The sequence below is a fragment of the Balaenoptera musculus genome, chromosome 15 (assembly GCF_009873245.2).
Source record: "Balaenoptera musculus isolate JJ_BM4_2016_0621 chromosome 15, mBalMus1.pri.v3, whole genome shotgun sequence".
Taxonomy (NCBI): Eukaryota; Metazoa; Chordata; class Mammalia; order Artiodactyla; family Balaenopteridae; genus Balaenoptera; species Balaenoptera musculus.
Genome location: NC_045799.1, coordinates 66,217,978 through 66,234,112, shown reverse-complemented (window position 1 = coordinate 66,234,112; position 16,135 = coordinate 66,217,978). Strand labels below are relative to the sequence as shown.

The following is a 16,135-nucleotide window of genomic DNA, read 5'->3' as shown; positions in this document are numbered from 1 at the left end:
CCTTTAATTTAGGAAGGCAGATTTCAAAAAGGTAGGCATGATTGCACGGAATGAAATTCTTGAAGGAAAAGAGATGCGAGAGGTTAGGAAGCTCTTGAAAATGGGGTTCTGACTAATATTACAGATGATGCCAAGAAAAGGGAGGTACTAAAGAAACCAGGGACTCACCCGAACAGCACACTATAAAAATAAAAAAAGTAGTGCGGTATGAAGAACAGAGCATGCGCTTTTAAATCCAGTTCTACCACCTAATTAAATGATGCCAAGCAAATCCTTCTCTAAATATGCTTCTTCGTCAGCAAAATGGGAATAACATTTCTTGTGAAGAGCTACTATAGGGGGTTTGCTAAGTTCAATATTTCTTTGCTGGTCTCTTTGCCCTTAGGCCATATACTATTAAGAAAGCACTATGTTCAAAAGTTACTTAATTCTTTTTTCCTTGATAGTTACATTATCAATTTGACATATAGTCAGGCTCACTGGTTTCAATTTGTATTCGATACTAGGATTTACTTTCTTGCTATCATTTTTAATTTATTTTTTTGGATATGTGACACACATACGCAGTTCAAGCAAATCTTCCTCTTTGCCCTTCATTACAGTAGTGGTACTATTCTTTACATAGGGTAAAAATTTGACCATTTGTCCACGGGCTAGAATCTATATTCTAGTATGGTGACATTTATATCTACAACCTAAAACTACATAGCATTTATGATCAATTTTAAGATAACTGCCTATGGCTACTGAAATGATTACAGCAAAGAATCTTCAAAAGTTAGTCCCATTAATTTTAGTTGACACACAGTGCTATGTGCCAAGCACTGTTTTATATACATGAATGTTTTAACCTTCAAAGAGACCTCTGAAGTATGTCGGCCAAGATCATGCTGCTAGCAAGTGGTACAGGTAGAATTTGAATCCAGACTCCAGAGTCTGTGTTATTAGCCACTTAACTATAATGTCTCCTGCATCCTAACCAATCACACAGATGTTCTTGCCATATGGGGACTACAGAATTTAAACCTTTTCTGGCTTACCTTAAAAAAAAAGTGTGACTTAGGAAAATTACTGTATCACAACTTTTCCCATTATTAATAAAAATTTAAAAGATAAGCAAATATGGACTAAGTCTCTTTTGATTTCTCTCATTCAATTAACATTTATTAAACACCTTTGGGAGATAAAGTGAATCAATTTGCTCTCCTTCCTTCTCCAAATCCCACTGAAATTACCCAAGCAATATATACGTAGAAAAATTCTATAACAGTATGGGAAAATGTCAACAACAAAGCAGAATCACTAAAGAATTTCTGGAATGTAGAAGAGAATAAGTTCACAGAAAAGGAGTAAGTGCCTATGTTGCTTATAATAATACAGTTAAAAGACAGTCCTCTTCCTCAGAGAAGTGGGTGGATTTTCCTTTTTAGTTTTTTAACTCAGAAAAACCCCAAGCTCAGAAGATTGGAGCCCTCAACCACAGTAGAGGGCTTTGGGTGATATCTAAGGGGAAACAAGAAGTCAGTGGGAACTGCACCAGTGTCCTGACCATTTGGGATGGCTGATGACATTTGCAAGCCAGACTTTTTCACCTGGGTGTGAACTGCTTGAAGTCAAGTTGGGGATTTGCCACATCAAGTTCCTAAAGAGGGAGGGCAGAGGGCAGTAGGAGGCGATATATGAGGGATAAAGTATTTTTGTTAACTCTAGGCTAACAAAGAGAACAAAAGCACCGGCCAACAATTTACAGAGGTAAAAATTAAAAATAAAAAAAATAAAAGAAATAGCACAGTAGGGAAAATCCATAATGCACCCAACCCCCCTGATAACTCTGAAGACATTCACAATAACATTAATTAAAATCTTAAGGGGGGAGGGATAAATTGGGAGATGGGGATTGACATATATACACTACTATATGTAAAATAGATAACTAATAAGGACCTACTGTATAGCACAGGGAACTCTACTCAATACTCTGTAATGACCTATATGGGAAAAGAATCTAAACAAAGAGTAGATATATGTGTATGTATAACTGATTCACTTTGCTGTACAGCAGAAATTAACACAACATTGTAAATCAACTATACTCCAATAAAAATTTTAAAATAAAATAAAATTTGAAAGTCAAAACAATAAAATAAAATGAAATCTTAAATACAGGGTGGTCCACTTAAAGCAGACATCTTACCGGCTACTGGTGTGATTGTAAATGGTTGATGGATGATAGCTACCTACTGGATGGTTAGTAGGCAGATACTAGAAATAGTCCTCTAAAGCTCTGGGGGTCAGTCCTATATCAGCGACACTTCAACATACATGAGTTTGTCTTCTGATCCTAACACATTAAATGTTACTGAGAGTGGGAGTCCTAAAGGTGATCTAACATGACTGTCTACATCTGTTTTAAATAAGATTCATTGCTATGGTTTTTTAAGTGATTCAATTAATGATTTTAAAACTTTAAACTCTCAAAGTAATTATTTTATCTACAGGATAAGAAAATATATAGAGTTTCTCATTTTATGCTCATAATAAGCAAATGAATAGGACTGTAACAAATTATCTTATAGGCTACCTGTGATTATCAATCACCCTTTACTTTTAGAACCCTTTATACTTGGTTACTGACTTCAACTAATGAGGTCAGGGTCACGACTTACATACTTAGCTGGTTAGGGAGAAATCTACTTTAGGACGGCAGACTACATCCATAACCCACTTAGCAAATGTTAGCTAGAGTAAGAAGGCTGACAGAATATTAATGGTTTAATACAATATGTCATCATTACTGGAAAATCCCCAAATACATGTTACCTTTGATATGCAGAACAGAACTTGTATATAAACATTTAAATAGGCTGCCTGGTACTTTTTTCTCTTAGTGCACTAAGGTGGAAGGAAGAAGGCCGCAATCCAGGTTAAGCATCAGGGGCATCGTACAGCGTGTGTGGTAAAAATGATAGGGTCAACCAGGTCTAACACAGTGATATATCCTAGTTTAAAAAAAAATCAGGACTTCCGTGGTGGCACAGTGGTTAAGAATCCACCTGCCAATGCAGGGGACATGGGTTCGAGCCCTGGTCCGGGAAGATCCCACGTGCCACCGAGCAACTAAGCTCATGTGTCACAACTACTGAGCCTGTGCACTACAGCCCGTGAGCCACAACTACTGAGCCCACGTGCCGCAACTACTGAAGCCTGCACAGCCAGAGCCCGCGCTCCGCAACGAGAAGCCAGCACGATGAGAAGCCTGCGCACCGCAACGAAGAGTAGCCCCCGCCCGCCGCAGCTAGAGAAAGCCCGCGTGCAGCAACGAAGACCCAATGCAGCCATAAACAAATAAATACATTTATTTATTAAAAATACAAAAAAAAATCAGATTGCTTTTGGTGACTATATGATGGGCAAATAGCCAATTGCAACATTATATTTTATGTATCACAATGTGATAACAGATTAATCCATTTAGTTGCTTAACAACAACAGCTATCTATCATAGGTGCCGGTACTGTGGTAGGTGTTTCAGGTATATTAACTTTGATTCGTACAGCCACTTTGCAAGGTAAGAGGTATTATCCCCATTTATAGATGAGGAAACTAAAGCTCAGAGGCCAAACAACAAGTCCAAAGCCACATAGTTGGGAAATGGCAGAGCCAGAATTTGAACTGAATTCTGGCTTCACCCCCATACTCCTTTCACTATAACTTTCTTAATAAAATAATTTTCTAAGAATTCAATATATCATATACCCACTTTTATTTTAAATCAAGAGATGGGATTCATGAGGGTGAGGGAGGAACACAGAACTATTTTTTGGTTGGGGAAAATAAAGAATAAACATTTAGGTAATTTTTCAAGCACAAACAAAACATCTACAGCAAAGCCTAAACTAGAAGCCAAGTTTCAATAGAGGTACTCCTCAAGTTAAAAATACTTAATTTGTACCATTTTGTACCCCAATTGGCATATAAAATACTGTTTTACTCCTCCTTCCATCCATTCACAGGGCCCCTCAACAAACAGTAACCATACTAGCCAGGACTAACGACCCCTCCCATGGGGCTTGAATGAGGAGCATTGGATCTAGCCTATTCTGTATCACTTTGCTTCCCCATGGGGAGATCATTTATCCATTACAAGTTCCTTATCTTCCCCATGTCCACTCACCACCATCATGCACCATACATATCACATGCACATTCATGCACTCATACCAATCTTCCTCATCTCCACTGAGTTAATTCTATCTCAGGTTATTCCACTTCAGGAAATCTCTTAAACATACATTTTCTGAGAGTCCTTTTTCTTCCTTTGACAGGGCAATTTGTAAGTAAAAAAATGACCCAAAATATTGTTGACAAATGTAAGAAGAATCTCAGTGAAGCACCTATATCACACAGAAGAAGAAATGTCATAAGTTTTAAAGTCAAATTGACAAATTAAAGGATCAGAGAAATAAGCCACCATTTCTTATTCCTTTTTAACTTTTTAAAAGCTATTTATTAGTAATACAACTGTATTGCTTTCTACTATTTTTTTTTTTGATGCAGAAGTAAATGTTTCAGTTATAACATGGCCTTACAGACTAGCTTAGGAAACTAATTTCTGTATTGACCCAGAGAATCAACTAATCAACCTACAAACTAACTTTCATCTTATAATATCTTTTCAAAGTTGGGAATAACTAGATGGTTGCTGGACCTTACTTTCCAAAATAAAAACCAATTGATAATCTGTCAAAAAAATTAAGAATGAATTTTGTGGACATGCAGTTATTGAACAAAAATTTGGCATATGTAACAATGTAAGTATCGTGTTTGTGAAAATGAGATAAGACAACTAGGAATGCCAAATAGTCGTCTTTCCTGACTAGCTCCTTTCTGCTTTGATATTCGAATTCTACTCTCACTTCAAACATAACGTCTAAACCAAAATCATCACTTTTGCCCTTAAAGCAGCTCACTCTCCAAAGTTCCCAGTTCTATTCCCTACTCCAGGTTCAAAATCTTAGTGTCAACCATAACACTTCCTCTTTCGTGCCATGTGCAAGCTTGGTGTGAGTGCTACCTAAGGTATGGAGACCAATAAATTTTATGCCCTGTTCTTAAGAAACTTTAAAAATCTACACTAGAGGGACTTCCTTGGTGGCACAGTGGTTAGGAATCCGCTTGCCAATGCAGGGGACACGGGTTTGAGCCCTGGTCAAGGAAGACCCCACATACCATGGAGCAACTAAGCCCGTGCGCCACAACTACTGAAGCCCGCGCCTAAAGCCCACACTCCACAACAAGAGAAGCCACCACAATAAGAAGCCCCCACTCTCTGCAGCTAGAAAAAGCCTGTGCGCAGCAACAGAGACCCAATGTGGCCGAAAATAAATAAATTTATTAAAAAAAAATCTACACTAGAAAACAGGGCAAGTTAACACACATATAACCATGATATGGATATGCTACCATGAAAAACATGCAAGAGGGAAAAATCACTTTAGGTAGGGGATCAAAAAAGGTTTTTATGAAGACAGCAGTTGACACACGCTTGGAAGATGGGTAGGACGCTGATACAACAGGAACTGCGAAGAGTGAGAGGGCATTTCAGACTGAGAATAAACAACATAAGCAAAGATTTAGAGATGAGACTATAGATTGTATTTAGGAAACATAAAGTAATACAGAGGGGCTGGAATGTAGATCCACATAGGGAAAATGTAGGATCTAAGGTTGGAAAGGTAAGTAAGAGCCATATTGTGAAGATCCTTGAGTGCCTTCTGTGCTATGGCAGATGAAGAGTTGCTGAAGGTTTCTGGTTCAAGCATATGCAGTGGTTAAGAGCCAGGACTCTGGAGCTAGAGTTCCTGGATTCAAATCTCAGCTCTTCCACTTACCAGCTATGTGACCTTGGGCAAGGTACTTAATTTCTCTGTATCTCTGTGGGGCTAATAACAGCACTTAGGGATGCTGTGAGGATTAAATTAGTTCATACATGTAAAGTGCCTAGAAAAGTATCTGTCATAAAGTAAATGCTATATAAGTGTTTGCAATTATTACTATCCTTATCCTTTAGAAAGATAAATTTAGCAGCGATGTATAGAAATGAACTGAAATGGAAATTTCCTTGTCTTCTATATACGTTTACTCATGCCATTCCACTTTCAAGCACTGCCCAAGTCTTCCTAATTATTTAAATACCATCATTGGTACTTCCCTGACGGTCCAGTGGTTAAGACTCTGTACTCTCAATGCAGCGGGCATGCGTTCGATCCCTGCTCGGGGCACTAAGATCCCACATGCCGCATGACGCGGCCAAAAAAAAAAAGAAAGAATTGAGTTTCATAAATACTCATCATTAAATGTATAATCTATTAAGCTCAAATTCTACCTCCTCCTCAACCACCTGGGCAGAAAGTAGTTTCAACACCTATGACACTTATTTCATATGTATATAACTTTATCTTCCCAAACACAGTACAGGTTCCTCAAGGATAAAATACTTTTTCATTTGCTTAAATGCAATCCCTCAGAATATTTAGTACAGTTCCTTCCAGACCACACATACCTTAATAAGCATCTGTTGTGAGACTGTCTGGAATAAAGTACAGTGGTATACGAAATAACTACGGGAAGATTTATGGAATACTCATAGTAAATTAAAGATTTATTTTATTAAAATGGATGGTACTTTATAAATGAAAAGGTCATATAAATGAAATGGCTTTGGAAATCTCTGCCTTAATTTGAACATGTCCTATCTATTTTTGAAAAAAATTTCTATTATTATAGCTGAAAGTAGACCCAATAATGTTCCATGTGAATAACTTACTGTGAATAGACCACAAGTGGGGAGACCTAGTGAAATTCTCCTCTCCCATTTTCTTACTTGACCCAACCAACTGTATTTTCTTTACTCTTTTTAAATCTCTAACGATAGCAGTATATGGTCGCTGGTTGAACAGATCTATATTAAAAGTCAGCAGCTGCCTTTTTGCTCAATATACACAACAGCAAGTGTCAAAATACCAAATGTGACCTTTTATTTATAGCAAAGCTAGTATAAAGAGACACATAAAAAGTGCAGTCTTTTCCTCCCAATTAAAAAAAAAAATTCAGCAATTCAAAGAAATGTTTGCTTCAAAACTGAAGTCATATACTGAAACTTCACGTAAGCAAATTATACTTGCTGGTTTATATATACTCATAAATACATGTAAGTATCATTTATAGAAACACCCAAATCTTTATTTTGTCAACTCTAAGGCAATAAATCCCAAAGGACTACTGCGTTCTACTTGCCCATGTCATATTCAGTAAGGATATGTAATTTAGCTGTAATTTACAGCTAATGAGAGAATACATAGTAAAGTTTACAGAGGTATATTATTGAAAAGTGATTTTGATCCAGATATTTACTTTCAGGTACCTTGATTTTTAAGGATCCTTAGGTTCCCTCATGCTCTTATCTAACCTCTCTAGTATTTCAACAATAGCTTTGCTAAATATTACTTTTTCATCAGTCTACAGTCAATAAAGAATAAAATAATGTTGCCACTACCCCCAATCTGTTGTTACCAGTGGACCAGGTTTTGTAAGTATCAAACTTTTCAGCAGCTAGCTGCTAGCTGGGCAAAGAATTCTAAAAAGTACTTAGAAAAAATGTGTAATTTCAGAGCTTGAAAATAGAACATTCTGATAACCAAAAAGATATGAATGTCATGTTTACATAAATCATCATAAACAAAGTTGTAAATATGAAATTTATACCTATACATTGTCATTGCTGTCACCGTACAACCTAATTTCTTGCGTTGCTTAGAAGATATAAAACAAGGTCACTATGTAAACAATTATCCATTCAGGTTGCATGATTAAGCTCTTATTTATAATTCAATAATAACAATTTCATAAACAGTAATACTTTACTACACATCTAAATTTCCCCTATAAGATTATGTAATATGGCCCACTGCTTAAGTATGCATTGAAATGGGGTATGAAAAAATTCAAAGACTCACAGTTGCATTGAGGAAGCTAATGACAACTAGAAGAAATTTTATTCCATAAACAAAAACTAAATTTTCAGTTGTACTATTTGGTATTATACAGTTGTACTACTTGCTATTCAGTTGTACTATTCTATTAAGAAACAACTATCTCATATATTTCAAACTTATTTTCAGCCTTTGAGGTGAGACTAATTGACTCTCTATACTCCAACTGTAAAGCTTTACAGACCACTATATTCCTTTAAAAATAAATTCCGAGACTTCCCTGGTGGTCCAGTGGTTAAGAATACGCCTGTCAATGCAGGGGACATGGGTTCGATCTCTGGTCCGGGAAGATCCCATATGCCACGGGGCAACTAAGTCCATGTGCCACAACTACTGAGCCCATGCGCCTAGAGCCTGTACTCTGCAACAAGAGAAGCCACTGCAATGAGAAGCCCGTGCACCGCAACAAAGAGTAGCCCGCCACTCACCACAACTAGAGAAAGCCCGCACGCAGCAACGAAGACCCAGCACAGCCAAAAAAAAAAAAAAACTTCCGAAATAAATGATTTTCACAGTGCGCTGCAGATATTACTCTAATCTACAGAAGAACAGAAAGTTGGGGTCTGAACCTGCCTAACAATTGGAAGTGCTGCAAGAGGTATTAAGCACATCTGAATGATATAATTTTTATTAATAAAAAACCCTCAACGACAACTTGTCTAAGATCAATTACATGGTTAGCAAATAGTGGGACTGGGATTTGACTACATGTTGATTTAGCCCCAAAACCTGTGTGCCCTTTCCACTATGCCAGGCTGCCTTTCACTTAGAAAACCTCTTTAGTCTGTTCCAGAAACATATAAACCCAATGCATTCCTTGGTTTTGGTACTTACGTGTATCCCATTAAGCTTATATCACCACTACAACTGACCTCAAAGTCTGTCTTCCCAGAGACCTCCCCTCCCCAAGTAGGACTTCAGAAATATTCAATACAGACACATTGTGTTGCCTTAAATCTTTTTTAGAACAAGGCAAGATATAAGTAAATAAATAACACAAATAATACAAAAGGGAAATATTTTAAAATTCAGATGTTTTGATCTTTCATATAATAATACTAACATTTAAGCATTTGCTATGTATTAGACCATGTGCTAATTCTTCATATGCCATATTTTATTTTCTCACAAGCATCCTTTGAGATAAATATATCATCCCCATTTTACAGCTGAGAAATCGTATTACATGCCCCAAATCATAAAACTCATAAAAAGGGAATCCAAGAATCAAATCTAGGTATGTCTGACTCAAATCCCATAGGACCATTTTACTACACTGCAACTCCAATACAAACTCAGTATTTATGAGGAAAGGGGTTAAACAACAACACTATTTTAGGACACACTAAGCTGAACAGTGGAGGACTGACGTATATGACTCTTACTATGCCAGCTTTGAAAGGGGCTCAGGCAGTCGAGCGAGGAAAAATTCAACAAGTCTGGTTGCATCTAATAAATGCAACGGCAGTCATCACTCCATAATATCTTTTTCGGAATTTCCTTCCTCTTAGATTTTTCCATTCTCTCATGGCTTCTGTCCATGTTCTTGGTCCCAAATTCCCCTTCTCCAAAACTTTTAGGCCAACTAGCTTACACCCTTCATCCTGAAGTGGCTACATCTCTGTTGATAATGGTAAAAACAGAGGCTTTCTGGAACTAAGGTTGTAAAGGGAATAAATACTTTGTTCAGGAAATATAATCTCATATTGGAAAATCTGGCCTATGCTCTGAAATTCACAGTACTATAAGTGATTTCAAGTTTCAAGTATGACCTGTGAACACTGTAAAAAGACTGGTCTTTGATTCTGGGGGTTCTTTTTGGCTGTATTGGGTCTTAGTTGCGGCACGTGGGACCTTTCTTGAGGCATGCAGGATCTTTCGTTGTGGTGCGTGGTCTGTTCATTGCAGTGCAAGGGTTTCTCTCTAGTTGTGGCGTGCAGGTTTTCTTTCTCTAGCTGTGAGGTCTTTGAATTTTTATTCAAAGTTCTTATTTGATATGTTGAAATAAATAATACTGATAATGCTACTTTTTTAAAAACCAAGGAGGACTTCCCTGGTGGCGCAGTGGTTAAGAATCCACCTGCCAATGCAGGGGACATGGGCCCGAGCCCTGGTTGGGGAAGATCCCACATGCCACAGAGCAACTAAGCCCGTGCGCCACAACTACTGAGCCTGTGAACCACAACTACTGAGCCCGTATGCCACAACTACTGAAGCCCATGCGCCTAGAGCCCGTGCTCTGCAACAAGAGAAGCCACCGCAATGAGAAGCCTGCGCACCACAATGAAGAGTAGCCCCGCACAGCAACAAAGACCCAATGCAGCCAAAAAAAAAAAACAAGGAAAAAATTTTATACCGCTTTACCATTATGAAGAAATGTTATTCTTGGAAGGGAAAGAAATTTACTGGCCCAAATTTCCATCAACTGATGAATGGATAAATAAACGGGGATATACCACACTATTTGGCAATAAGAAGAAATGAACTGCTGAAACTTGCTCTAATATGGATAAACCTTGAAAATGTTATGCTAAGTGAAAGAAGCCAATCACAAAAGACCACATATTGTATGACTCCATTTATATGAAATGTCCAGAATAGGCAAATCTACCAAGACAGAAAGTAGACTGCCTAAGAACCAGGAAGGTGGAGGGTGATGGCTAAGGCATCTGGGGTTTCTTTTTGGAGTACTGAGAATATTCTAAAATTGACTGTGGTGATGGTGGCACAACTTTATGAATATACTAAAAGCCACTGCACTGTACACTTTAAGTAGGTGAATTTTATGGTTATGTGAATTATATCTCAATAAAGCTGTTTTTAAAAAAGAAATTTACTGGAAAAAGACTCAAAAGGCCATTGAAAAAGTTTTGTTAATGCTTTTTAAATTAAAGAAAAGCACAATCTCAAGATTTTTGCCCTCTTAGGTAACCCAATTCTGTCCTTCTCTGTAAGTCATGTCCAAGATGATTAACAAGACAAAGTTCTAGATAGGTTTGTTTGTTTAACAACTGATGTTACAGAGCTCCTTCACACCAAACCAACTTTGTGATTATTGAAGTTGTCATAGTTCAGGAGAAAGGGCTTATTATTTAATAATTTTCCAGTATTTAATAAACGGGTCTGCTTGGGAAGCTTGTAATTTTAATGTTTTAAACCAAAAGACTCCCAACTTGTAGGCTAGGATCTACCTAAAGATCTTGAACTCTTATGTGATAGATGTCAAGCCCACAGTCCCCTATCTGAGGTTTACCAGGATTTCCTGTGGAGAGAGGAGTGGGTAACAGAATGGGAAATGAAACCCTCCCCAAAAAGTCTTTTATTTCCCCAAGCATCTGCCAGTCTTTGTACTTGAGGAAAAAGAAAATTCTTCCTTGCAAAATGCCAGCCATATCCTGGGTTTCAACCAGGTAATGCTTTTTTCCCATTTCTGATGTTTCTATCCATGAGGGGCGGGGTAGAGGTGTGGCTGTTAGAATATCTTAGTTTATCTGTGTCCCCTCACTCAATCCTTCTCAGATCAGGAGGAATGACTTCACCTGACTGACAGTTCAGGAGAAAAGACTGGGCATAAGTGGTCCAACTTTTTGCCCTTGGGAGCAAGTTGCCTAAAGGGAGCATTCATCTCTTCTGTTCTTTCATGCTGGAAGTCTTATAGGGCAGGTCCCAAGTCCTGCCTGGGATTGGACAGTTAAGTCTGTTCAATTTTGAGGCCCAGTAAGAGGAAGCGACTTCTCCAAGGATATAAGCCACATTCTCCAATATCCTCTTTATAAATAATAAATAATATTTTGGCTCCTAATTATCTTATTCTTTTTTTTTCTCAATTAGTTCAGAATATAAGTAGGGAAGAGGGTGTTATTGAGACTCCTTAAACACCCTAACATCCAATCTAAACAATTTTAAAAAGAACAAGAATGAAAATAAAAAAATAAATAAATAAGGTGGCAGTCATTATATCTTTAAAAGTTTGTGCATAATCCGCAAGCTATTAGAACAAACTCAGGAAATGCTATCACACACAGATGAAAATTAAAGGAACATGCTTTCTCTGTATTTGGGCCAATACTATAAAAACTGCCGGTATGAAGCACGGTCCATAATCTTATGGTAATATAGTTTATTAGTTGGGATTTTAGGAAGTTCTTCTACTCAGCTTTTTGTTTTGGGATATTTCATTTCCTTTTGTGGTAGTTCAAGTAGAAGCTGAGGAGTAGAGACACTAGAATATGGAGATGAGAGACTGAAAGAGGAGAAACAGTGATGGAGAAGTCCAAAGCCAAGAGGGAAGACAAATTTATTTGACTTACACTAAGCCTGGCTATATTATTCTTGATGTTTCTTCATTTCCAAGAACATCTAATAAAGAAACTGTTTCAGTTCTCACAGTAATAAGTTCTGAGCTTTAGTCTCAAAATTGGGATTCTGACACCTGTTATAAACTAGAACAGCAATATAACAATATCTAACTTTTACTGAGCACTTCCTATGTGTCAGGCACTGTACTAAATGTTTTACATGGATTAACTCAATCATCACAACAACCCATTGAGATGGGTACTATTATTACCCTTATTTTACAGAAGGGGAACTATAAGAAGAGAGGCTAGGTAACTTTTCCAAAGTAACAGAGTTAGTAAGGGATAAAGTTTGGATCTGAATCCTAAACTTTCCCTTACTAGTTTACTGCAGTGGTTTTCAAACTACATTCTACAGAACCTTTCAGCTCCAGGAGTTCTATTTTCAAAATATATTTTGTTTATTTAAAAAACTGCAGTAAAAACATCACAATCAAGACTTTTGTACAATGTATAATGCACCAAAGGGAATCAACACATTAACTTTTTGCTACCAGGTGAAGTCACTTTTATGCAGATCTTAGCATAACGCTAGTCCTGTCACCTCTGAGATCTTAACTGAACTTCCTGTAAATGTTTCATTGATTTGGAAAGTATAACTCTGCACTGATTTTTTTTTTTTTAAACTCAAGACTGGATCTGTCCAGGTAAAAGTGTACAGTGAGTATACAAGCTCAAACACTAGGCAAAGTTCAGGTGCATCTTATCACAATGCAAAAGCACAAGAGTGAACAAAGGAACATACCATCTAATTCATTTTACATTTTGGGGGCTTATTGTCTGACATATTTAGCCGTAAGAAATACGGGTTAGGGAATTCCCTGGCAGTACAGTGGTTAGGCCAAAAAAAAAAAAAAAAAGGGTTAGATACGATTTTGAAAAATTTCCCCCTGTTCTTACTATCTCCTCCTATTCCTCCTTCTAGCCACAGAATATTTAACTGAAGGGTATCTCGAGATGGCAGGGGAAACTGTTAGGAAAAAAAAATCACCTCCTCCACCCTACTTCAGCCACACATCACCACTGTCACACTATGGACCTTGTGCCCACAATGCCCTACCCTTCCATTCTGCTGTATCAATCACTCCCAGTCAAGTCTTCAGCTCCATTGGGTCCAGGTCAACTATTCCACTGACCATATACCAACTGTTATTCAATGACCAATATACCGGCTTTTTCCTTTTTCACTTTTACTCTTTATCCAGCTAAGATTTCATGAGCCATCATTACAATATTTTGACTAACACCCTAAACACCTTTGCTCCTCTGTCATTCTGTTGCATGTATCTGGCAAATCCCAACCCTGAATGAAGCCTTCTATTGGCTTTCACCACACACTGGTGACAAAGTAGCTGAGCACTACCAGAGACAGTCAACAAAGCAGATCCGTTATCACACTGTATGTTCATGACCACTGACTTCAATGAAGTTTCCACACTGCTAGATAATCCTACTGTCTCTGGTTGGCATGCTTTCTCTCACAACTATTTATTTATTTCAAACATTTTCTACTTCTTTCAAACCTTGGACTTCTGTCCCTCCCATCTCCAAGGCAACTCACAGCGGATGACTTTGCCTAATTTGAAGGAGTTGTATTCATCCTATTCTTGCTTTCTTTCAAATATAATAGAGCATAACATCTTCTCAGGAATGTTATGCTATTACTTATCTCTCTCTTCCCTCTCTCAACTCTATCTTTCCCATGAACATTTAGTCTATTTTATACATTGGGATTCCACTTGAAACTTCTTTACAAGAAAAGATCTGCTAGAACAGTGAACCTCTTTGCCCCTAAGTATGTTAAGTCTCAAAGAAAGTCTCATAAAAGGAGTCATTGCACACATAATCAGGATAAAAACAACAACAGGTCATGAACTGGACATCACACATATAACTACAAACTAGTACTAACACTGACATCACCAGCATTTTCAGAAACAAAGCCCATAGTTTCACCAAATTCTAAATCACTGATATTTTCTTTATATGCTTTACAGTTTAAAAAATTGAGATATAATTAACATATAACATTGTGTATGTTTAAGGTGCACAAAGTGTTTGATACATTTATATATTGCAATATTACCACTGTAGCATTAGCTAACACCTCTGTAGGGTCACATAACAATCATATATGCTTTACAATTAAGAGCTCTGCTAAGACTATATAGGCAAGAAAAGGAGCAGAAATTTTTAGAGTGTTATTTTAATAACCAGTAAATCTGACGGCATGATTTTGTGTTACTAGGTCTAGATGGGGGAGAGAACGGAGGAGGAAGCAACAAATGTCCCAGCCACAGCTTTTTTTAAGGGCTAAAAATATTGCAGGATAAATACAGAACCATAAGTAATACTTAAGAAGTAAGTTTGACAGCATAGTGATACATTCTTACAACAAATTATTCATGGAGGGAGTCTGACATTCCCACCCCCCATTATTCCCTTCATCTGCACTGAACAAGCAGTTAGAAAACAAGCTCATTCCTTTATTCCCATCAGCTCTCCTGGCAGCTGTTACATTAATTAAAGGTTTGGTCTCGCAGGTCTGGGTGAGTGTGAGTGAGTGAGTGTGTGTGTGTGGGAGGGTGGAGGGTGGCCCAAGCTGAGAAAAATCGTGCAAGGGCATTCACCTAGGACACCCTTCAGAAAGATGCCTGCCTCTTTCCTGAGGGCACCACTTTGTCTCTGCTGTCCACAGCTCCGTGGTGTTACAGCAGGCACTGCTACTGGGCTGCCTGCAACTCTAATGTGTTATTTAATCTTGAAACTACGATTAGGATCGCTAAAGCGTTTTGTGATGCGCTGGAACGAAAGATGCTCCATAAAATGAAGTTTATTATTAAGGTTATTACAGCTCTGGGGCCTAAAATAAAGCAAAATTATAACCACACAGACGTCAAAGGGAAACTCGGAAGCCACATGCATCTCAAACACTGCCAAGTGGGCAGGGGCTGGGCGGGGGCGCGGGCAGGGGGCTCTCATCCGGCGCCCTCCACCGGCACCACCGCTCCCGGCACCATGAACCCGGCCCCGCCCGGACCTCTCCCCCGGACGCCGCTTCCTGGGGAGGGGTGGGGGGACGTCAGCGGTCGGACCCGACTCCTCTTGGTCTCTCATCGACCGTCAGCTCTCGGGTGACTCTCACACTCCATAGGCTGCCTCGCTCCCGGCCCCAGCTTCCCCGGCGGGTTTTTAATTTCTTCACAGGCGCCTCAGTTTCCTCCCGTCTCCCACCTTGACTTTTGTTTAAGTCTAGGACGAATCTCGTTCCTCCATGGTCCCCCAGGTCGCCGGGTGTCTCCCCTCACTCTCCCTCCCCGGTCCAGGACCGCCAGCCCTGGCCAGGTCTCCTCGCCCCTCCGCCACACTTTGCACTCAGCCTGGGGCGCAGCTCCCCTCCGTCCGGGGATCCCGCTAGCGACCCGCGCGTCCCCTTCGCCATCCCCTCTGCCCCTCGGCCGCCCGGCCCGGCAGTCCGGATCGCCTCTCCGCCCCCTTCTCCTCAGGCCGGCCCCCGCCTCGCACCCTCTAGCCCGGTCTTCTCCTCAGCCGGGTCTCCCTTCCCCTCCCTTCGCCCTCAGCCAGTCGTCCATCCGGCCCCGCGCGCCCGCCGCTCACCGGCGGACTCCCCGGTGTTGATCCAGTCCGGGTTGGCGATGCTGGCGATGGCGAAGATATCGGCGGCCAGAAAGAGACATCCTGAGATGATGGTCAGTTTATCCATCT

General features: G+C 39.2%; 1 protein-coding gene across 1 annotated transcript in view; it reads right to left on the bottom strand.

Moving 5' to 3' along the window:
• The window catches only part of MOSMO (modulator of smoothened), a 55,685-nt gene extending 39,550 nt beyond the window's left edge, over window positions 1-16,135 (bottom strand). The window contains exon 1 of the mRNA XM_036827166.1: window positions 16,028-16,135. Coding sequence (XP_036683061.1) covers window positions 16,028-16,133 — 106 coding nt within the window. The 5' untranslated portion in view covers window positions 16,134-16,135. The remainder of the gene's footprint in view (window positions 1-16,027) is intronic.